General features: G+C 38.3%; 1 protein-coding gene across 4 annotated transcripts in view; it reads right to left on the minus strand.

Annotated features, from left to right (window-relative positions):
• Positions 1-1,238: 1,238 nt before the first annotated feature.
• Positions 1,239-22,831, minus strand: part of DLGAP5 (DLG associated protein 5) — a 43,557-nt gene continuing 21,964 nt past the window's right edge. For 2 of the 4 annotated variants that reach the window (XM_003831686.4, XM_055097610.2), the window contains 9 exons: positions 22,550-22,710; positions 16,097-16,201; positions 11,624-11,843; positions 7,719-7,908; positions 5,692-5,749; positions 4,799-5,045; positions 3,901-3,950; positions 1,698-1,788; positions 1,239-1,577 (listed from right to left, as the gene is read on the minus strand). In XM_003831686.4, the coding sequence (XP_003831734.3) occupies positions 1,558-1,577; positions 1,698-1,788; positions 3,901-3,950; positions 4,799-5,045; positions 5,692-5,749; positions 7,719-7,908; positions 11,624-11,843; positions 16,097-16,201; positions 22,550-22,710 (1,142 nt within the window). In that variant the 3' untranslated portion in view covers positions 1,239-1,557. The remainder of the gene's footprint in view (positions 1,578-1,697; positions 1,789-3,900; positions 3,951-4,798; positions 5,046-5,691; positions 5,750-7,718; positions 7,909-11,623; positions 11,844-16,096; positions 16,202-22,549; positions 22,711-22,831) is intronic. The other 2 variants (XM_003831685.4, XM_008957044.4) reach the window with 1 other exon arrangement.

Below are 22,831 nucleotides of genomic sequence, written 5' to 3' on the forward strand. Positions count from 1 at the left end.
AAAATATTGTTTGCAAAGGGACTGTCAAAAAGTAAGTCCTCAATAAATAGAAATTCCCATTCTATTTTTGTAGAACTCTTTTTTTCTCTGACAATACACTGCATTAAGAACTCTTGCTCTGTCCAAAGCAGTTTTCTTTCATTTTGTCTCTAAAAATTTTCCTAATACCTCATAATTCTAGACTCCAATAGCCAAGCACATTATCTAGTAAGGGACACTGATGGTTGCCTACCCAATATCCATTCCGTTTCCTAAGAGCCATGGTTTTATTCAGGTGTGATCCCAGATTCAACAGGGAATTCTGATTAAGTCGGTCCCCTGCTGGCTCACTGATCTGCAGATGGGGATGTGGCATTAGTTGGTCTAATCAGGCCAAAGGGAAGGACATAACTCTAACTGCCACTAGCAGCCATCTTATGACCCCAAAAAGACCCAGCCATAGAAGAGAAGCCGACATCAAGGATAACAGAATGAACTAGGAATAGAAAGTTGGACCTTGATGTCATCTCTGAGCTATTGATTATATAGTACCTGAAATCACTTTGATAACTTGTGAAATAATAAATTTCCTTATTGTTAAGCCAGTTTGAGTTCATTGCTTGTTTGGGTAATTCAAATAAGCCATGTAGGCAAAAGAAATATACATAAACTAGGGTTTTCTAATGGCCCAGGGCCATGAACAGCTGTAAGTTTTCGAAACAATTCAGTGATACATCTTATTAAAGACATTTACTGACATTGTCTTATTATGATCTGCTTTATTTTTGAGAGCAAAATATTGTTGTGTTGCATATTGCTTTGTATAAACTGTAAATCTTGGGTTTCTTTGTACCAATCTTTTAAATGTTCATGTGACTGATATGTTATATGATATGATTTTTTTCAAAAGAAAAAAGCATTTCCTTAATGGCTCTTGGCCATGCCAATGGGAAAATAAAAACAAAAAGGTAAGGATTTAATGCGCACCTCTAATGATTGAACTGTTTGAAACCGCAGCATGTCAAACTGACTTCGGAATCCAAAAAGCTCATCTAAAGAAATTCAGAATACTCTGGAATATGTAATACCCAAAGCTGTTCAACGTCAACAAATTTAGGAGTTCAAACTAAGAATAAAGTGTAAAAAGATGCAAATATTTCTGTCACAGGTTAATATTTCAATTAAACTAAAGAATGTTTATAAGTGCTAATAAGTATACTTAGCCTTAAGCTTATTCCTTTTAAACAAGAGAGGCAAGGCACAGTACATTTTTTATTCTGTGTTGAAAATGTACAAAATATCCCCACTTCCCTTGAGAAAGAGTGTATCTAAAATACACTTTGATGAACACAGAATATTAAAACATTATATGCTATAGAAGTGAACACAAATACATTTTCTTCAAAATTTCAATAGTCTAAGGAATATATAAGCATTGATAATATGAAGGAAAATGTTTGGATTTATTTTTAAATTCAAAATTCTCCTGGTTGTAGAGGTGAAAAACTAATCAGGTTACCACCAAAAGAAATGTGTCTGGCATGTTCTTGATGTCTCCTCTCCAGCTGAGTAAATGGATTACTGCAGTTTAGACCTGGCTGGAGAACAAATCCAGAGAAGTCAGTAAAGTATCCATTAAGAGTTTCACCAATTAATTCTTCAACATTCTATAGTGGATTAATTAATAACAAAAATAAACCGGGTGCGGTGGTGCACACCTGTAGTCCCAGCTACTCGGGAGGCTGAGGTGGTAGGATCACTTGAACCCAGGACTTCAAGACCAGCCCGAGCAACATAGCAAGATCCCACCTCAAAAACAAACAAACAAGAAACACGTAAACATTTTCCCTATATAACAATAAAATTATAAACAACAATGATTATGCTACTTTCCAGTAGATCTTATTTCAAATGTATATTACAGTTTTTTTTATTGGAAAGGTATATTCAGAATGTATGTACAAAAATGTGAATAATATGTAAATGGACTCAAGCAGTGTATGCAGAATGAATAAAACTGAGGCTGTATCTTAAGCCACTTACATAGATTCCATAAATCCTAAACCATATAATAGCACTTAATAGACCTTTTAATACTGTGTGATCCTGCTGGGATCTTTTTACTCCCTCAAGCTCTGCTTCAAGTTCAAATTATGCTACTGGGGCAACCAATAATTTGGGTCTAAAATAGACATCTAAATACTAATATTTACAGAAGTGAAAAAAATATCAGACTAAATGATAAGGTATTAAGATTTAACAATGAGAACATATAAGATAATTGTGATGTACTCTTAATCACATTACTATTAAAATATTACGATTTCGTAATCTCTGGATTTACTTATAACAACATACATTCTCAGAATCAATCATTCAGGGTTCGATCTGGGAACAGGGTTAAATCAGGTTTGCATAAGTTGGCTTTATGCTGAAAGCCCTGATCCTCTAGGTCTCAGTTTATGATTAAAGAAGGCTAAAACCAAGAAAGAATGGTACGTGGGTCACAGTAACACATTTCATTCTGCTCCTGAGACACAGGGCAGCCCAGAGCCTGACCACAAAAAAGGCAGCTTTGAAAAATAATGAAAGACAAGATATACAAGGGTCTTTAAGGAATTTGTGGCTTATGAAAGCTAAGTATTTGCCAGGTTTCATGAAGTTCACTAAAACTGTGGTTGTTTGATCCTATACTTGCTTTATGAATGAATTTCTCATATTCTGAGATTAAAGAAGAATAAAACCAAGACCGTTTTCTGATCTATTCTAGTAATTAGTCCTGGAAAATTCCAAGGTAAGGCTGTAACCACAGGTGTAAACCATAAGAATCACTTGATGAAGAAAAAAATGACAAATCCCTAACTCCAGATCATTGAAATAAAAATATCGGCCAAGCACGGTGGCTCACGCCTGTAATCCCAGCACTTTGAGAATCTGGGGGGGTGGGGGGGGCATCACCTGAGGTCAGAAATTCGAGACCAGCCTGGCCAACATGGTGAAACCCCTCATATCTACTAAAAAATACAAAAATTAGCCAGGTGTGGTGGCAAGCACCTGTAATCCCAGCTACTCAGGAGGCTGAGGCAGGAGAATCACTTGAACCCAGGAGGCAGAGGTTACAGTGGGCCAAGATCACACCATTGTACCCCAGCCTGGGTGCAAGAGTGAAACTCTGTCTCAAAAAAAAAAAAAAGTCTGGGATGGGGCTGAAACCAATGCTATATATATAAACAGCAGGAAAGAGAGCACTATTTAATTCGTGCCATAGTGCCAGTATCAAAGGTATGAATCAGACAGCTCTACCTAATGTGGAATTTACAGTTAATAAGGAATTTTATTCCTGAAGTTATATTTTTGGAATGCATTCATATTATACCCTGAATAAGAGATGAAATGTAAACACTGTATGCCTATGTGCATCTGTACCTATATATAAATTAACATGAGAGAGATAAGAGCTTTTACAGAAGGCTTCACAAAAGGGCTGTTTGAACTAGATTTAGAGGCAAGAGGTCACCAGAAGTAAAAGCAGGGAAGTAGCCACTAAAATAGCAGGACATAAATAACCAATGATGACTGAAGGTGGGATAGACATTATTTCCCCAGAAGGGCAGAAACTTTGCCTTATATTTTTCTTGAATCACTTAGAAATATATTCAGATATTCAAGTACCCAGTTTGTCAGAGCAAATTTGATAGAAAAACCATATAGAAAAACATATCTTCAGGGTTAATATTAAAACATACTATATTTTAAAGTATATAAACACCAAATTTTTCTTCATTCTGTGAAAAATGAATAGTGAGTAAGCAAAACAATGACAAGATATACATTTTAAGCCTTGTACACAAATAGAAAAGCAATATTCATTTTATAAAACAAATCTAGAATATAAAGGGATTGTCAAGTTGGAAAACTTACTGAATCAAGAAGGTGGCATTCAGTAGTGAGACTTTTATTATCAAATAGTTCTGAAAAACAACAACAAAAAACTTTTTAAAGAATATTCTCACATTCGAGGGCTGTTAGAAATGGACAAAGCCATGAAAAATATGAAAAGTTCCACATATCAAATGCTAAGACAAAAATATAGACCCCTATGCTATAATGTTTTTTGAAAGTAGTTAAATTCTTATCCTTAACTTTGGTATAAAAGGAGTCTTCTGTAAACAAATCTCATGCTTGTAACATTAAAGGTACCCAGAAAATGCTGATGAAGAACAGCTGGAGGACATTAAATGTCTGGCCAAGGTTAAAACCTTTTGTTTTACCATAGGCCCCAGTTAGACCAGCTACAGACTAACTGATGAAAATGGCAGGTGAAACTGGCACACATTATAACAAAAATATAGGAGCCATTTCCTATTGCAGAACCATCACAACAATATAGGTAGAACTAGGCAGTAGGGAAGAAAAATAGGATATTTTGAAGAAAGACTTGGGGATATGTGTTGAAAAGGAGAACTAAAAAAAAAGCCCAGGCTGGCCAATGTGGTGAAACTCTGTCTCTACTAAAAATAAAAAAATTAGCTAGGCGCGGTGGTACATGTGTAGGAGAATCGCCTCAACCTGGGAGGTGGAGGTTGCAGTGAGCTGAGATCACACGACTGCACTCCAGCCTGGGCAACAGAGTGAGACTCCATCTCAAAAAAAAAAAAAAAATCTTGAGGGAATTGTTCTAATTCAGGGTCTTCACTAACAATGAAGGATCCTCAATAGTTAGATCTAATGTAAAATGGACCTTATAAGATAATTTATACCTTAATCCAAGTTCATTTCTTTAATAAAGGCTCGTTTAAATATATTTTAAATATCTCACCTGACTGAGAAATTTTAGTTTCCCCTTCTTCTAAGATGCTATTTTGTGAAGCTGTATTTTTTTCAGGGCTACTCATCAAAACATCCTGTGATGTAATTGAAGAATTCAGTTCCATTCCTTCCACAACATCTGAAATTCCTTCTTTTTTGTTAGTATTAATATCATCTGCTACTCCACCAGCAAGAAGAGGCAAACTCATTCTCTCACTGGGTAAACAATCCACCTTCAAGTCTGTCTTATTTACAACCTAGAAGTAAAAATGGCATTATATTTAATTATCAATTTAATTACTTGGAACAAATTTTAAAAGTCTTGTTGCTATTAAATACAAGAAAAACAGAAGGATGACATCCCGGACACAGGCTTAAGAACATTATAAATCCTACTATCCTGCTTCTTCAACAATTAGTTCAGATAATATTATAGAAATACTATGATTGAAGGCAAGTTTCTCAGCAAGTACCTATACTCTAGCTCAGGGACTGGCAAACATTTTCTGTAAAAGATCAAATAGTAAATATTTTAGGTTTGTGAGTCACAGGGTCTCTGTCATAAGTACTCAACTCTACCACTGTATTGCAAAAGCAGCCAGATAGAATACATAAACAAATGTGTGGCTATTACAATAAAATATGATTTGTAAAAATAGGGGCCAAAGTTTGCTGATTTCTGCTCTAGTTCACTGGTTCCATATTCATTCTGATATGAGTTAAAGAATACAAAATGACACTATGGTTTTAAACAACCCAAATGTCATTGAAACAAGAACCACCATTCTACATGACTGATTTAGATTTCCAACGGAAATTCTGGGGATGCTTTACAAAGTTACTTTCTATAATGATATAAACATGACATACTGGGCTATCTAACCACACTGGAATTGTACTTACATGGTTTTCTTCAATTAAATTTGGTAATCCAGGACACTGAGCATCTTCTATGCTGCTCCTAAAGAAGAAAAAAAGCAGCATTACACTCATAAACATATTGTTATTGTTTCACTTGTATTTTGAGTCTTTCCTTTAATGATGGCAATTAGTTTAGGGAATGGATCAAACATGGAGCCTGGTGCAAGATCAGGCCTGATCCAGATAGATTAGTTTTGGACTATAGCTACTGCAGGATGGCCTTACAAACTAAATGCATTCTTCCCCAGAAAGCTCACAAGTCTGTTACCATGGTGGTCAGTCAGGCTCAGGTGGCTCTACCAGCAATACTCTGAATCTCAGCCAAATCCAGAGCTATATATTAAAGAAAAGTCAAAAAGAAGGTGACTTCTGGAGACAGAAGCAACAATTCAATTATTGTCTAGCTGGAGTTAGCTACATTTACTCATTACTTGTTAATCCAGGTACCTGCTAAGAAACTTGACTTCAATCATACTATTTCTATAATTTTATCTGAAAGTTCAAAAAGCGGAACAGGAGTTACAATGTTCTTAAGTCTGCTGCTTGTTAACAAGTAAATGTAGCTAACTCCAGCTAGACAATAATTGAGTTAGAATACAAGGTATTCTAATCCTGAAGTTACTAGCTTGTATCTTATTAGAAATATCTGTTTTGGCCAGGCGCCTTGGCTCACGCCTGTAATCCCAGCACTTGGGAGGCAGCGGCGGGTGGATCACGAGGTCAGGAGATTGAGACCATCCTGGCTAACATGGTGAAACCCCGTCTCTACTAAAAATACAAAAAATTAGCTGGGTGTGGTGACATGCGCCTGTAGTCCCAGCTACTTGGGAGGCTGAGGCAGGAGAATCACTTGAACCTGGGAGGCGGAGGTTGCAGTGAGCCGAGGTAGTGCCACTGCACTCCAGCCTCAGCAACAGAGCGACATTCCATCTCAAAAAAAAAAAAAAAATTTATCTCCACTTCTTTCAAGTTACTTTTTAAAAAAGATATGCTCTATTTTTCTAGTGTCCAGCTTTACTTTGCCTTTATTACACAAAGTTGCTTATTTGTATGATGCCCTTTGAGGATGTTTTGGGGAATCCAAAACATTTTTAAAGAGTACTTATGACTCAAATGCAATTATGAATCTTCTTAGCAAACAATAGTAAACTACAAGATATACAAAGTAGGCCGGGCATGGTGGCTCACGCCTGTAATCCCAGCACTTTGGGAGGCCAAGGCTGGCAGATCATGAGGTCAAGAGATCAAGACCATCCTGGCCAATATAGTGAAACCCCGTCTCTACTAAAAATACAAAAATTAGCTGGGCGTGGTGGCGCGTGTCTGTAGTCCTAACTACTCGGGAGGTTGAGGCAGAAGAATCGCTTGAACCCAGGAGGCAGAGGTTGCAGTAAGCCGAAATCGTACCACTGCACTCCAGCCTAGGCAACAGAGTGAGGCTCCACCTCCAAAAAACAAACAAAAAAATCTAGAAGCATATCTAGCCCATAACAGTTGTTCAGTACACATTAACTCCCCCACCTTCAATATGCTCTGCCATCTGTCAAGAAAACAATCTCAAGGTACTTTCTACAAAGCCTGGTAAAAAGTGTCTATCTCTCAACCACCTTGGGGAGGCATTAGCACTGCTGCTTTGTAGATGATGAAAATGAAGCTAAAGAGAATTAATTACTTGCCCCAAAGTTGCACAGCTAGTAAGTCACAGAGCTCTTCTCAGCTCAGAACTGTTGAGCACCAAAGTTGTAGTATGTTTAGCACCAAAGGATACCATATTGCTTCTTTTCTTCTTAGTGCTGCAGAATTTACCCAACTAAACGTGACCATTTAGTATCCTGAAACCTTAAGCTTTAGTTTCCTCATTTATAAAAAGGGAGTACTGCCTATATGTTGCAGGGTCATTATGAAATTTATTAAAAATATATGTCTGGCACCTTTTACCATCTTAACAATCTGAAATGGTATTTAGTATCAGCAACTGTTAAACTCTTATTAACATGTTAAAGAAATACCTGCTTTCAGGAATACTCAAAAACAAAGTCTTCTTCACATGTTCACTTTTCGTATTCTGAGGACCGGCATTTTCTGGTGATGTAGTTTGTTGTGGAATGCCCATCTCATTTCTACTCTGAGATACAGCTTTGCTGACAGACTTAGGTGTTCCAAGTCTTTGAGAAGGGCCTTCAGAAGAGACAGAAAGTCCTAGAAGATGAGAGAAATCACCTCAATACCAAATAGTTCTTTTGCTTTTCATTATAACTAGGAATACGGTGAAAATCCTACCAATTAGCCTCTTTCTCCTGTCAAATAATGTCTGTTAAAGACAAATGCCTGGGACTTTCTGTTAAAGATAGTATTTAAATGCATATTAGATGCTGCTTCCTTTTGACATCCCACTACTTTTACATGAACAGAGAGAATTTTGTTGTTGTTGTTGTTGAGACAGAGTCTTACACTGTCACCCAGGCTGGAGTGCAGTGGTGTGATCTCTCGGCTCACTGCAACCTCCGCCTCCCAGCTTCAAGTGATTCTCTTGCCTCAGCCTCCCCAGTAGCTGGGACTACAGATGCATGCCACCACGCCTGGCTAATTTTTGTATTTTTAGTAGAGATGAGGTTTCACCATGTTGGCCAGGCTGGTCTCGAACTCCTGACCTCAGGTGATCCACCTGCCTCAGATTCCCAAAGTGCTGGGATTACAGGTGTGAGCCACTGCGCCAGGCCTGAACAGAGATAACCTTTTTTTTTGTTTTTGTTTTTTTAGAGATGGAGTTTCATTCTTGTTGCCCAGGCTGGAGTGTAATGGCATGATCTTGGCTCACTGCAACCTCTGCCTCCTGGGTTCAAGTGATTCTCCTGCCTCAGCCTCCCGAGTAGCTGGGATTACAGGCACCCGCCACCACGCCTGGCTAATTTTTTGTATTTTTAGTAGAGATGAGGTTTCACCATGTTGGCCAGGCTGGTCTCGAACTCCTGACCTCAGGTGATCCACCTGCCTCAGCCTCCCAAAGTACTGGGATTACAGGTGTGAGCCACCGTGCCTGGACAGAGATAATCTTAACAAGCAGAACTCTACAAGGACAAAGGAAACTAAAGAAGAGAGCAACATAACAACATTTTGGAAGCTATAATGTAGATTGTTGAGTGGGACTTAGCAGACTCAAGAAAACTAATTCTAAGCCACCAATCAAGAAAAATGAATTGGCCGGGCGCGGTGGCTCATGCCTGTGATCCCAGCACTTTGGGAGGCTGAGGCAGATGGATCACAGGGCCAGAAGATCGAGACCATCCTGGCTAACATGGTAAAACCCCACCTCTACTAAAAAAATACCAAAAAATCAGCCGGGTGTGGTGGCAGGCGCCTGTAGTCCCAGCTACTCGGGAGGCTGAGGTAGGAGAATGGCGTGAACCCAGGAGGCGGAGCTTGCAGTGTGCTGAGATCGTGCCACTGCACTCCAGCCTGGGCAATAGAGTGAGACTCTGCCTCAAAAAAAAAAAAAAAAAGAAAAAGAAAAATGAGAATCAACCCAATTTCTACCACATAACCCCTCAAAAGAACTGGTGGCTCCAAGTATCTCTGCAAGTGGAGATGAAAATGGAGCTAAACACAGAAGGAATGGCTCAAAGTCAGTTTAAACAAGAAGAGCTCAGATTCCTTTCCTCATTCTGCACAGCAAAGCAACTGTCATCACCCACCCCCATCACCAAAAACAGAAGGGTCTCTGGTTTAGAGGATACCAGATACAGTTGAGAGACAGGGTACTACATGGAAAATAAGGGAAATAAGTGAATATTTACACATAATGTGTTGAGACACTTAGCTTTCTTCCCCTACATGGCTCCTGAAAGACTGGCAGCCAGAATGATACCTTCCAGGAAGCAGATGGAAAGCATCTTCTCTGGGGAATCTGAGTAGACTATGAGAAAAGTCTTAAATGCAGTGATGTGTAGGTTCCCAGCATAATGGCCCCGCTAACAGAAGGGCCCCGAAAGTAAAGGTCCTACCCATATGCAGAGAGTTTCCAGTCAGCTTTTTAGTGCCCTATTCTTAACCATGTGTAGGCAGTGAGAGATCACCAGATTCCCAAGGAAAGCCTCTAAATACAAGAGACAGAAACCAAAAACAACTAGATGAAAGTACCCTGAAACAAATACTGTCTATAGTGGATGAAGAAAACATAAAAGCTATCATTAATATCCTTGGAAAGATAAAACAATACACTGATGAAACAAGTGCAGAATGTTATAAAATGAACATTTGGAGAGTAAGAAAGGGCCTTGGGAATTAAAAACATGATAGCCGGCATGAAAGTTGAGGAAATCTCCAGGAAGTAGAAGAAAACAGTAAGCACAGGAAAGAAAGATTAAAAAGTCTACCAGAAGAAAAATGTGTTTTCGAAAAAGATCAAACCTTGTCAAGAGAGATGGTGGTAAACAACAAATCTCCAGTAAGACTCCAGTAAGTCCAAAAGACTCCAGTAAGAATTGAAAGTAGTTGCTTCTAGGGATTGGCAAATGGAATGAGAAGGGCTTCTTCAGGGACTACTGTTTTGTAATTACCCTCATATCAACTATGTGCTCTGTAACTAAAACTCAATTTTAAATGACCAATTTTTGCCATAAACCTTTATCTCCCTATCTATAAGGACTGAGTTGAGTATATGAAAGAACAGAATGATGAGCTTATAGCTGTAAAAACCACGAAGATCCTTGACAAGTAGTAGAATGGGGTCATGTTATTAGCAGTAGTGGGAGATTCCTGGGTATCCAGGGAGTGTAGCTGCTTAAAGGAAACAAAAGTACACCAGATTTGATACCTAAACTAACAAGAATATTATAATATACTTGAGGATCACTATAAATATCAGATAGCAGGTATTAGAGAACAATTTAGGTTTACTTTGAAAAAACTTCCTGGTGGACATCTATGGCTTATAAATAAATAATTTCAATTGAGATAAATTCAATTCAAGAAAAATAGTCTGTGAAAAAAAAGCTATGACAAACACTTAGAAAATCACAAAAAAATGATTTCCTGAAGTATTAAAAACTGCTTTTACTGGAATATTTTTAAACTGGAAAATTAGTACGTTTACTGCCTTTCAAAAAGATCTGAGCAAAAGTTTTAATACAAATGCAAATAAAACCAAATCCACTTTGCATAAACTTCCTTTTATTTTTTAGAGATGGAGTCTTGCTCTGTCACTCAGGCTAGAGTGCAGGGGCACAATCATAGCTCGCTGTAACCTTGAACTCCTGGGCTCAAGTGATCCTCCTGCCCCAGCCTCCCAAGTAGGTGGACCTACAGGCATGTACTGCCAGGCTCGGTTAATATTTTATTTTTTTGTAGAGAGGGGATCTCACTAAATTGCCCAGGCTGGTCTCAAACTCTTAGCTTCAAGTGATCCTCCTGCCTTGGTCTCTCAAAGTACTGGGATTATAGGCATGAACCAACACACACAGCACATAAGCTTCATTTTAAAGCACAGCTAGACAAGTGTGATAGCTGGATGCTCAAGTTTCCTTTGCATTATAAATTCTAACCAAACTTCTAACTGACCTGAAGAAAATCAATTTACTTCTTCATGCTTCCGTCATTTCTCTTACCTCTTGGGATCCTGTGACCTTTCTCATAGACTGTAGGGTTACATGGTAATTACATTACAGATGTGAAATCACTTAGAAAGTAGAAAAGCAATCTTAGAAGACTTATCGCACTTAAACTAATCTGATCATACCCATCAAAATGTGATTTACAGTGTTTGTGAGCGAGCATAGTCTATTTTCTAAAAATCACAGAAAAACTTATGTCTCTTCATGTAAAAACTATTTTTCACCTTACACAAGCCCCCATCTATCCCAAATATTTCTCTTGTCTCAGGAAAAACAAAAAAAATAAAAAATCAAAAACAACTAACCTGAGAATGATTTAACAGGACTTTCAACTCTGAAAAATCCAGCATCGAACACTATTTTATCAACTTCCTTTGGTATCACAGAAACTGCTGTTTCAGCACATTCTTCCTGCCTAATTCTCTCTCTCATTGCATTTTTTATGGCAGCTAGGCGATTTCTTGCTGCAATTCTTCCAGCATCATCCTGTTTTGGTTTACTTGCTATACCTGAGACAACTTTTTTCTGCAAAGAGAAACTAACATAGTAAAGCTGCCCATTACCATCTTATAAGAAAAACACACAACAAACACAAATTCATCACTTAAAAATTTAATTTTTAAAAATAAAGTATACATAAAATATTTCACATTCATCATATATTTATCAAGTTCCTAGTATGTGCTAAAAAGTAAAAAGGTAAAGGACAGAGTTGCTGCCCTCAAGGAGTTTGCAGCTTAGTAGAAGATCTGGGAAGAACAGTAAGAAGGATAAATGTCCTGTTAGAAATAAATTTAGGGGACATCCTTTAGATTATAACCATGACACCCCCCACAAAAAAAAGAAAAAGCAAAAAAAGTAAATAAAAAAAAAAGTAAAACATTAAAAGAAAATAAATAAGGATGACACCTAAACCAATCTTCAGGCATCAGGAAAGGTTGTAGGAAGTAGCACCTATGCTGAAACCATATTTCATCAAACTAAAAGATGGGGTGAGGCAAGGGCGAGAGAAATGTTTCCAAAGCCAGAAATGAAACAAAGCAAAGTGGAGTTAAACAACAGCTAGATTATAATAAAAATCACCTGCATGTAATGGTCTTAAGAAAGTCACATTTACACAGAGGACAAGGGAATAGAGAGTTACTGGTAATTTTTAAGCAGAAGATTAACATCAAGCTGGTGTTTTAGAAAGATCACTCAGACTAAGGAGTAAGAGATGAAAAAAGTGGACAGATTCAAGAGATATTTGAAAGGTAGAATTGAGAGGACTTACTCATCTATTGGATGTGTGTGGGGTGGAGATGGTGAAATAAAGCAAGCAAAGGATATTGCTCAAAAGGATATCTCAAAAGAGATATTGAGACTTCTATCTTGAACACCTGGTGGGATGGTAACAGCATTATGAGACAGGGCAACATTGGTGTGTGTGGAGATGCTGTCAGTTTGGGATATATTGATTTTTAAGGTATATTGAGTCATGATATATAGAATTAGAGCTTAGTAAGTGTGGTCTGCAATAACGACTTGAGAATCATCACAGGTTGGGTAAGATTGCACAGGAAAATTACGGAAGGAAAGAAGAGAGTAGAGGTAGGAATTCTAAATATCAAAAACATTTAAGGGATAAATGGAAAACAAATATGCAAACATGACTGAAGAATAGGCAAAGAAGAAGGAAATATAATTTCAAAAACAAGGAGGTAGGCCAGGTACAGTGGCTCACGACTGTAATCCCCGCACTTTGGGAGGCTGAGGCAGGAGGATCACTTGAGGCCAGGAGTTCCAGACCAGCCTGGCCAACATGGAGAAACACCAGCTCCACTAAAAATACAAAAAATTAGCTGGGCAAGGTGGCACATGCCTGTAGTCCCAGCTACTCAGGAGGCTGAGGTGGGAGATTGCTTGAACCTGGGAGGCAGAGGTTACAGTGAGCCAAGATTGTGCCACTGCACTCCAGCCTGGGCCACACACCTAGACTCTATCTCAAAAAATAAATAAAATACAAAAATAAAAATACAAGAAAAAAAGTTAGCTGGGCGTGGTGGCACACGCCTGTAATCCCAGCTACTTGGGAGGCTGAGACATGAGAACAGCTTGAACCTGGGAGGCAGAGGTTGCAGTGAGCCGAGATGGCGCCACTGTACTCCAGCCTGGGCAACACAGGAAGACTCTATATATATTAAAAAAAAAAAAAAAAAGTAGACCATATTTAATACTGCAGAAAGGTTAGATTTATTTACTATTATTTTTTTATTTTTGAGAGAGTCTTGATGTGTCGCCCAGGCTGGAGTGCAGTGGCATGATCTCGGTTCAATGTAACCTCTGCCTCCCGGGTTCAAGTGATTCTCCTACCCCAGCCTCCTGAGTAGCTGGGATTACAGGCGCCCGCCACCATGCCTGGCTAATTTTTTATTTTTAGTAGAGACAGGGTACACCATGCTGGCCAGGCTGGTCTCGAACTGACCTCAAGTGATCTGCCTGCTTCAGCCTCCCAAAGTGCTGGGATTACAGGCTTAAGCCACCACGCCTGGCCTAGAAGAGTTAGATTTTAAAATTAAGTGCCTAATAACTTAAGCAACTAGTGGATTAATAATTTAGATAACTATTCTAAAGTTATAGAGGGGGTAAAACTGAATTGCAATGAGTTCGAGAAATAAAGGAACAAAAATAATAGAGTATAGAAAACATTTTAGGATGCTTGTCAGTGACTGGATAGAAAGAGAAAAAATGGGGGTGTACAAGTAATTAAAGGGAGAAGCAGACACCACAGGTTTCTTTGTTTTAATGTAAACAATGATAAGACACTTAAACATGTTTAAAGACTGATGGAAAAAAGGGAGGAAAGGAAAACAAGACTAACTGATGGAATGAGGGATTAATAAATAAGAGGTAGTAGGGAGTGGTATCCAAGTATAGTATAAAAGGTTAGCTTTGTTTGATAATCTTAAAGGTAGCCTATAAAATAAAGTAGGAGAGAGACACCTGGTGATAACAGGCAGAATTACAAATCTCTATAGGACACAGCCATGATCTGCATCACTGATGATATTAATATTTCCAGGACTAAATCCTTAATAAGAAATATCCACAGTAGCTTTAATAATGAAGTAGCATCCTTCACTATTTAGTAGTTTTGAAATCCATTCAATCAATTTAGTCACTGTCCTCAGGGTCCTTGTCATGAGACTTTATTAGTAAAAAAAAAATTTTTTTTTTTTTTTTTTTTGAGACTGAGTTTTGCTCTTGTTGCCCAGGCTGGAATGCAATGGCGTGATCTCAGCTCACCACAACCTCTGCCTCCCAGGGTCAAGTGATTCTCCTGCCTCAGCCTCCTGAGTAGCTGGGATTACAGGCATGCGCTACCTCGCCCAGCTAATTTTTGTATTTTTAGTAGAGATGGGGTTTCTCCACGATGGTCAGGCTGGTCTCGAACTCCCGACCTCAGGTGATCTGCCTGCCTCAGCCGCCCAAAGTGCTGGGATTATAGACGTGAACCACTGCGCCTGGCCTAGTAAAATATTTTTTAAGGCCGAGCGCAGTGGCTCATGCCTGTAATCCCAGCACTTTGGAGGCCGAGGCAGGAGAATCACTTGAACTCAGGAGTCAGAGGTTGTGGTGAACCAAGGTCACGCCACTGCACTCCAGCCTGGGCAAAAAGAGCCAAACTCTGTCTCAAAAAAAAAAAAATACAAGAATTTTTTTAAAATAAGGTTTAAAAAACAATACTTTAACAAGTTAAACTCTTAAGATAGGATTCAAGACAGTTTTTATTTGGATTACATAGTATAATAAAATACCAATCTAGACAACCTGAGTTTATAACTACAGGCATTTTTCTCATATCATAAAGAAAAACTGACAATGCTTAGTTTGAAAAGTGTCCACCCAAACCAAAAACTTTGAATTCAAAAACATTACTAGAAAGATAATTACTAGAAACAAGAACAAAATCTATCATGTTAACAAAGCACAAGAATAACAGCATCCATTTCATACGACTGTTGTAAGGATTAATATATATAAAGTAATTGGAATAATATTTGACACATACTAAGCATTATCTAAGTTACCTACTACTATTACTATTATAACAAAATGTGTAAGTACAGTTTAAAGAATAAAACCTTTAGGCCGGGCACGGTGGCTCATGCCTGTAATCCCAGCACTTTGGGAGGCCGAGGTGGGTGGATCATGAGGTCAGGAGATGGAGACCATCCTGGCTAACACAGTGAAACCCCGTCTCTACTAAAAATACAAAAAATTAGCCGGGTGTGGTGGCTGGCACCTGTATTCCCAGCTACTTGGGAGGCTGAGGCAGGAGAATGGCGTGAACTCGGGAGGCGGAGCTGGCAGTGAGCTGAGATCATGCCACTGTACTGCAGCCTTGGTGATAGAGCGGGATTCCATCTCAAAAAAAAAAAAAAAAAAAAAAGAAGAAGAAGAATAAAACCAACACTCATATATCCAGTATGTGGTAACTTAGAAGCCCTCTGGGTACCCCAATTCAATCACAGCCCCTCCTTTCTTCTCTCTAGACATAACTATCCTAAATTTTATGTTGATCGATTTCCTTGCTCTTTCTTCAAAGGCAATCAAGTACACTGTAAGTAGTATAAAGACTTAACTTTGTAAAATGATGAGAAATCTAAACCTAAATGTTTTTAAAACTTAAAAACAAGAAATAGAAGAATCTATATTAGAAATTTGGATGTATGTATAACAGTTCCTTAACTAAAAAAAAAAAAAAAAAAAATTGGATATAAAACCCACAAACTTACCCTAAAGACATTTTTGTTCATATTATGATTCATATTATTATTGACTTGCCACCCAGATTCCTCAAGTTTGATCAGATTGTTGAATTTGTGGATTACATCTTCTATCTGTTAATAAAGCACAAGTTTACCAGATTAATGCTAGCCATATTAAAGTTATAAACGAATGAGCTGAAGACTAAAAAAAAATTAAAAATAGTGATTCAGAAATGATGAGTTATTAAAACTGGACTGAGTCATTCTCAATTTAGTGTTCAAATAATTTTTATGGTAAAGTTTTTCATTATCTTTCATCTTACAAACCTCCAAAATCTACATAAAGAATATCATACATGAATAACTCTCCTAGATTATCTTTGACTAAAATGCTAAAATGGTAGAAAAGATATCCTAAATGTTGTTTCTTAAATTACACAATGTGAACACAATCTAATTTTTTTTTTATTTATCCATTCCTCCACTGAAGGACATCTTGGTTGCTTCCATGTTTTGGCAATTATGAATAAAGCTGCTATATTGCTAAAAACATCCGTGTGCAGGTTTTTATATGGACATAAGTTTTCAACTCATTTGGAGCGCAATTGCTAGATCGTATGGTAGGAGTATGTTTAGTTTTGCGAGTGACTGCCAAACTGTCTTCTAAAGTGGATATAACATTTTGCATTCCCATAGGCAATGAATGGAAAGTTCATATTGCTCCATACCCTCCCCAGCATTTGCTGTTGGCAGTGTTTTGAATTTTCACTGTTCCCTAGTAGGTATGTGGTAGTATCTCACTGTTGTTTTGATTTGTAGTTCACTAATGACATATGATGTTGAGCATCTTTTCATATGCGTATTTGCCATCTGTATATCTTCTATGGTGAGGTAACTGTTCAGGTCTTTTGCCCATTTTTAATTGGGTTGTTCGTTTCCTTATTGCTGGGTTTTAAGAGCTCTTTGTATCTTTTGGATAACAGTCTTTTATCAGATACATCTTTTGCAAATATTTTCTCCCAATCTGTGCCTTGTCTTCTCATTTTCTTGACATAATCTCATTTTAAAAGATACAAGTGTATTTAATAGGATGGAAATATAATCCCCATCTTTCTGATACTTCCAGTCTCCTACGAAGAGTTAGCCACTGACAACAGTTTGGTAACCATGCTTTTAGTCTCCATGCTATGCACTTATACATACATATCCTCTTAGCTTTGCTCTCCCTTAAAAATATGCAAATGTCTCTGGGCACTGTGGCATATGCCTATAATCCAAGCTACTTGGTAGGCTGAGGCAGGGGGATTGCTTGAACCCAGAAGGTCGAGACTAGCCTGGGCGACAAGGCAAGACTCCATCTCAAAGGAAAAAAAAAAGTAAATGTCAAAATGACTCAGAATTACACTCATGACCAACTGATTTTCAACAAAGGTGCCAATACAATTCAGCGGGGAAAAGACAGTCTTTTCAACAAACAGTGCTGGGAAAATTGGTTATCCATAAGCAAAAAGATGAATTTAGACTCACAATCTCATACCGTATACAAAAACTAACCAAATGGATCATAGACTTAACTGTAAGTACTAAAACCGTAAGACTGTTAGGAGAAAACAAAGGAGAAAATCTTTGTGACTTGTGGTTAGGTAAGAGTTCTTAGATGTGGTGTCAAAATCACAACATAAAAGAAAAAAAAAAAACTGGCTGGGTGCAGTGGCACACCCCTGTAATCCCAGCACTTTGGGAGGCAGAGGCAGGTGGATCACTTGAGGTCAGGAGTTCAAGACCAGCCCGGCCAACGTGGTGAAACCTCATCTCTACTAAAAATACAAAAATTAGCCAGGCATGGTGGCATGCACCTGTAATCCCAGCTATTCGGGAGGCTGAGGCATGAGAATTGCTTGAACCCGGAAGGCAGAGGCTGCAGTGAGCCGAGATCATGCCACTGCACTCTAGCCTGGGTGACAGAGTGAGACTCCGTCTCAAAAAAAAAAAAAAAAAAGGAGAAATTTGATAAATTTAACTTTAAAATAAAAATATTTGCACTTCAAAACATGCCATTAAGAGGATTAAAAGTCAAGCTACAAACTCAAAGAATATTTGCAAATAATATTTCTCATAAGGGACTTTTATCCAGAATACATAAAGAATACTTAAAACTCAATAATAAAGACAATTAAATTTAAAAATGGGTGCAAAAGATTTACACAGACATCTCAGTAGAAGATACATGAATGGCGAATAAGCTCACAAAAAGATACTTAATATCATTACTCATTAGAGAAATTCAAATCAAAACTACAATGAGGTCAGGCATGGTGACACCTGTAATCCTAGCATTTTGGGAGGCTGAGAAGGGTGGATCACTTGAGCTCAGGAGTAAGACCTGGCCACCTGGGTAACATGATGAGACCCCACCTCTACAAAAAAACACAAAAATTAGCCAGTCGTGGTGGCACATGCCTGTAGTCTCAGCAACTTGGGAGGCTGAAGCAGGAGGGTTGTTTGAGCCCAGGAAGTGGAGGTTGCAGTGAGGTGAGATTGTGCCAATGCACTCCAGCCTGGGTTGACAGAGCGAGACCCTGACTCAAAAAACAAACAAAAGAACCCAAAAAAAACCCTACAATGAGATACCTCATACCCACTAGGATGGCTATGCAACAATTCCCCCTTATCTTCAAAGAATCTGTTCCAAGACCCTCAGGGGATGCCTGAAATGCAGATAGTACTGAACCCTATATATATGTTTTTTCCTATTCATACATACCTATGATAAAGTTTCATTTATAAATTAAGCATAGACATCAGCAATGATAATCAACAATAAAATAGAACAATTATAACAATATTCCATAATAAGTTATATGAATGTGGTCTCTCCTCCCTGCCAAATATCTTATTGTACTATACCTCAGGTAACTAAAACCACAGAAAGCAAGACTGCTGATAAGGGGGGACTACTATAATAAAAAAGACAATAAGTATTAGTGAGGATATCGAAAAACAGAACACTCATACATTGTTGGTGGGACTGTAAAATGGTATAATCACTTTGGAAAATAGTTTGGGCAGTTTCTTAAAAAGTCAAACATAAATTTACAATATGACCTACCAATATCTAGGTATCTGCCCAAGATAAATTTAAAAAGATACATCCACACTAAGATTTGTGTGGAAATATTCACAGGTTATTCATAATCACCAAAAAGTGGAAGCAATTTAAATGACCATCAATTGGTGAATAGTGATATATCCATACAATGGAATACTACTCAGCAGTAAAAAGGTGTGAAGTACACAAGGCAAGCTACAATATGGATAAAACTCAGAAAGATGCTAAGTGAAAGAAGCCAGATGCAAAAGACCACCATAAGGTATGATTCTATTTATATGAAATATCCCAAAAAAGGCAAATCTACAGAGACAGTAAGTAGATTAGTGGTTGCCTAGGTCTAGGAGTAGAAATGGGGATTGACTGCAAACAGGCAGGAGGCATCTTTTTATACTGATGAAAATGTTCTGGCTGGGTGTACTGGCTCACACCTGTAATCCCAGCACTTTGGGAGGCCGAGGCGGGTGGATCACTTGAGGTCAGGAGTTTAAGACCAGCCTGACCAACATGGTGAAACCCCGTCTCTACTAAAAATACAAAATTAGCCAGGCGTGGTGGCACATGACTGTAATCCCAGCTACTTGGGAGACTGAGGCAGGAGAATCGCTTGAACTCAGGAGGCACAGGATGCAGTAAACTGAGATTGTGCCATTGCACTCCAGTCTGGGCAACAAGAGTGAAACTCCATCTCAAAAAAAAAATACATATATATATTCTAAATTTGGATTGTGGTGATGGTTGCATAACTCTGTAAATTTACTAAAAATGATTGAACTGTACATTTCAAATGAATAAATTTTATCATATGTAAATTACACCTCATATAGCTCTTTTGTGTTAAAAAAAAAAAAAAAAAAAAGTGCCCCAATGGCCAACTTGAAGTGGCTCCCACTAAGCCAAAGCTGGGAAATGAGCATCAGTCAAGATAATGACTATAGGCCGGGCACAGTGGCTCACACCTGTAATCCCAGCACTTTGGGGGCCGAGGCAGGCAGGTCACTTGAGGTCAGGAGTTTAAGACAAGCCTGACCAACATGGCGAACCCCATCTCTACTAAAAATACAAAAATTAGCCTGGCGTGGTGGTGGGCACCTGTAATCCCAGCTACTCGGGAGGCAGAGGCAGGAGAATCGCTTGAACCCAGGAGGCAGAGGTTACAGTGAGCCAAGATCACGCCACCGCTCTCCAGCCTGGGTGACAAAGCAAGACTCCATCTCAAAAAAAAAAAAAAAAAAGACTATAAACAATGTAAACATATCATACTTTTAAATCTGCAACTAATAATGATACAAAAATCACCACAGAATCTAACAATCAGAATTGAAGGGTGCTAGTGAACCAACTATTATGAAAACTGGTAAATATATAAAAACTCATCATAAAGTAATGCTTAATTATGACTAAACACTATTCATGTCTGGGCCATACAGCTGCTGAGATTCCATTTCCTTCCTCACAATGTTTTCTTTAGACTTAATAATTGTTTTGCTTTTTGTTTGCTCAGGGTTTTGGTTTGGTTGAGACAGGGTCTCGCCTCTTTCTGGGAATGGAGCCCACTCTCCTCTTTTCTTGGGTAACTCTCTCATCTTTGTGAAGGACATTCTCATTTTCCTGAGAAAGGGTACATGGAAGGAGGTGAACTTTGAGATCTTGTGTGTCTGAAAATTGCCTTTCCACCCTCATGCTTGATTGGTTCGGTATAGAACTCCAGGTTGGAAGTTAATTTCCCTCAGAATTTTCAGAGTATTGTTCTAGTTCATAATATTGCTGTTGAGAGATCAATGCTACTCTAACCCTTGATGCTTTGTATAAAAAATTTGTTTTCTTTCCCTGGATGCTTTAGCCTACCCTCTTTATCCCAGAGTTACATAACAGTATCTAATCATGTAAGTTGCTGTGGGTCTACTCAGTGCTAAACACTCAACAGGCTCCTTCATTGTTCACTTGCTCCCCAATTTTTTTTTTTCTGTTCTCTTTTTCTGGAATTCCTATAATTTGGCTATATTTCCTGGACTGGTCCATGTAATTTTCTTATCTAATCTCTTCTGTCTTACAGCTTGTACTACAGGCATGTGCAACCATGCCTGGCTAAGTTTATTTTCTGTAGAGATGGGCTCTCACTATGTTGCGCAGGCTGGTCTTGAACTTCTGGGCTCAAGTGATCCTCCCATCTCAGCCTCCCAAAGTGCTAGGATTACAGGCTTGAGCCACTGTGCCTGGCTGAGATTTCCTTAACTTCATATTCTACCTATTGTATCTTACATTTCTGTTCTCATATTGCTTAACTTCAAAGAGATATTTATTCTCTGAATGTTCTTTTTCTAACAGGTATTTTTACTTGACAGATGAAATGTCTGGTCTCTTTGAGAATATGAATACTTGCATTTAAAAGTCCATCCAAATAGCTCTCTTCCTAGATGTTTGCTTTGGCCTTTTTCTTTTAGGTTTGAAGCTTTTTTCAATGTCTATTGTTGGCTGTTGGTTCTTGAAATGCTATTTTATATGCTTATTTCTAAAATAAGTTCAAAAAGCTAGAGTCATCTTCCCCCATACCTTTACTGATCTTCCTAGTAATTTCTTCTATCACAGCACTTTATATGTTAGAATTATATTTTGTATCTCAGTCACTAATCAAATTACAAACTCCTCTGGGACAGGGAATGCACTATTTTATCAACTCCTAATACAATACTCCTAACACAATAAGAGATTAATACAATACGGGCACACAACAGGAACTCAGTAACTGTTAGCTGAACTCAACTACCAAAGGCCAGTTGACTCATTTCTCACAGGTCGAATCATTATAGACTATTAAAGAGTTGAAAATAATTTCAGTTTTCAACCTGTATAGAAATTATCCTGGCTGGGCGCGGTGGCTCATGCCTGTAATCCTAGCACTTTGGGAGGCCGAGGTGGGTGGATCACGAGGTCAGAAGATCGAGACCATCCTGGCTAACACGGTGAAACTCCGTCTCTACTAAAAATACAAAAAATTAGCCAGGTGAGGTGGCAGGCGCCTGTAGTCCCAGCTACTCGGGAGGCTGAGGCAAGAGAATGGTGTGAACCCGGGGGGCAGAGCCAGCAGTGAGCCGAGGTCACACCACTGCACTCCAGCCTGGGTGACAGAGTGAGACTCCGTCTCAAAAAAAAAAAAAAAAAAAAAAATTATCCTGAGAATATATGGGAGAAGAGGACATCAGTCATAAAATTTAGATCATGTTTTACAGTTTATAAAAGTGCTTTATAACATCTTATTTAATATTACAGGTACATAAGCAGCTACTATTACCCCATTTTACTCCTGCTACTTAAAAAAAAAAAAAAAAAAAAGCCCAAAGTTAATATATTTGAAATATTGAACCACATACCTGAAAACTAACCATATCCCAAAATCCATCCAGATCTGTACAGGTAGTCTCCTTTATACCTCGTTTATATTCACAATCATCAACCAGTCCTTCAAACTGTTTGAACCTTTCCTTCATAAGGAGTCTTGTTTGACCAACTGCTGTGCGAATAAGATCTTTAGCTGAAGGAAATAAGAGATTTTTTTAAATTAAAGGACAAAACGGGACATTCATTGCAAGTCAGCCCACTGATAAGACTTCACTCCAAACATCCTAGGGCCTACAGGTTGTTAAGCAAAACAA

The sequence above is a fragment of the Pan paniscus genome, chromosome 15, assembly GCF_029289425.2.
Source record: "Pan paniscus chromosome 15, NHGRI_mPanPan1-v2.0_pri, whole genome shotgun sequence".
Taxonomy (NCBI): domain Eukaryota; kingdom Metazoa; phylum Chordata; class Mammalia; order Primates; family Hominidae; genus Pan; species Pan paniscus.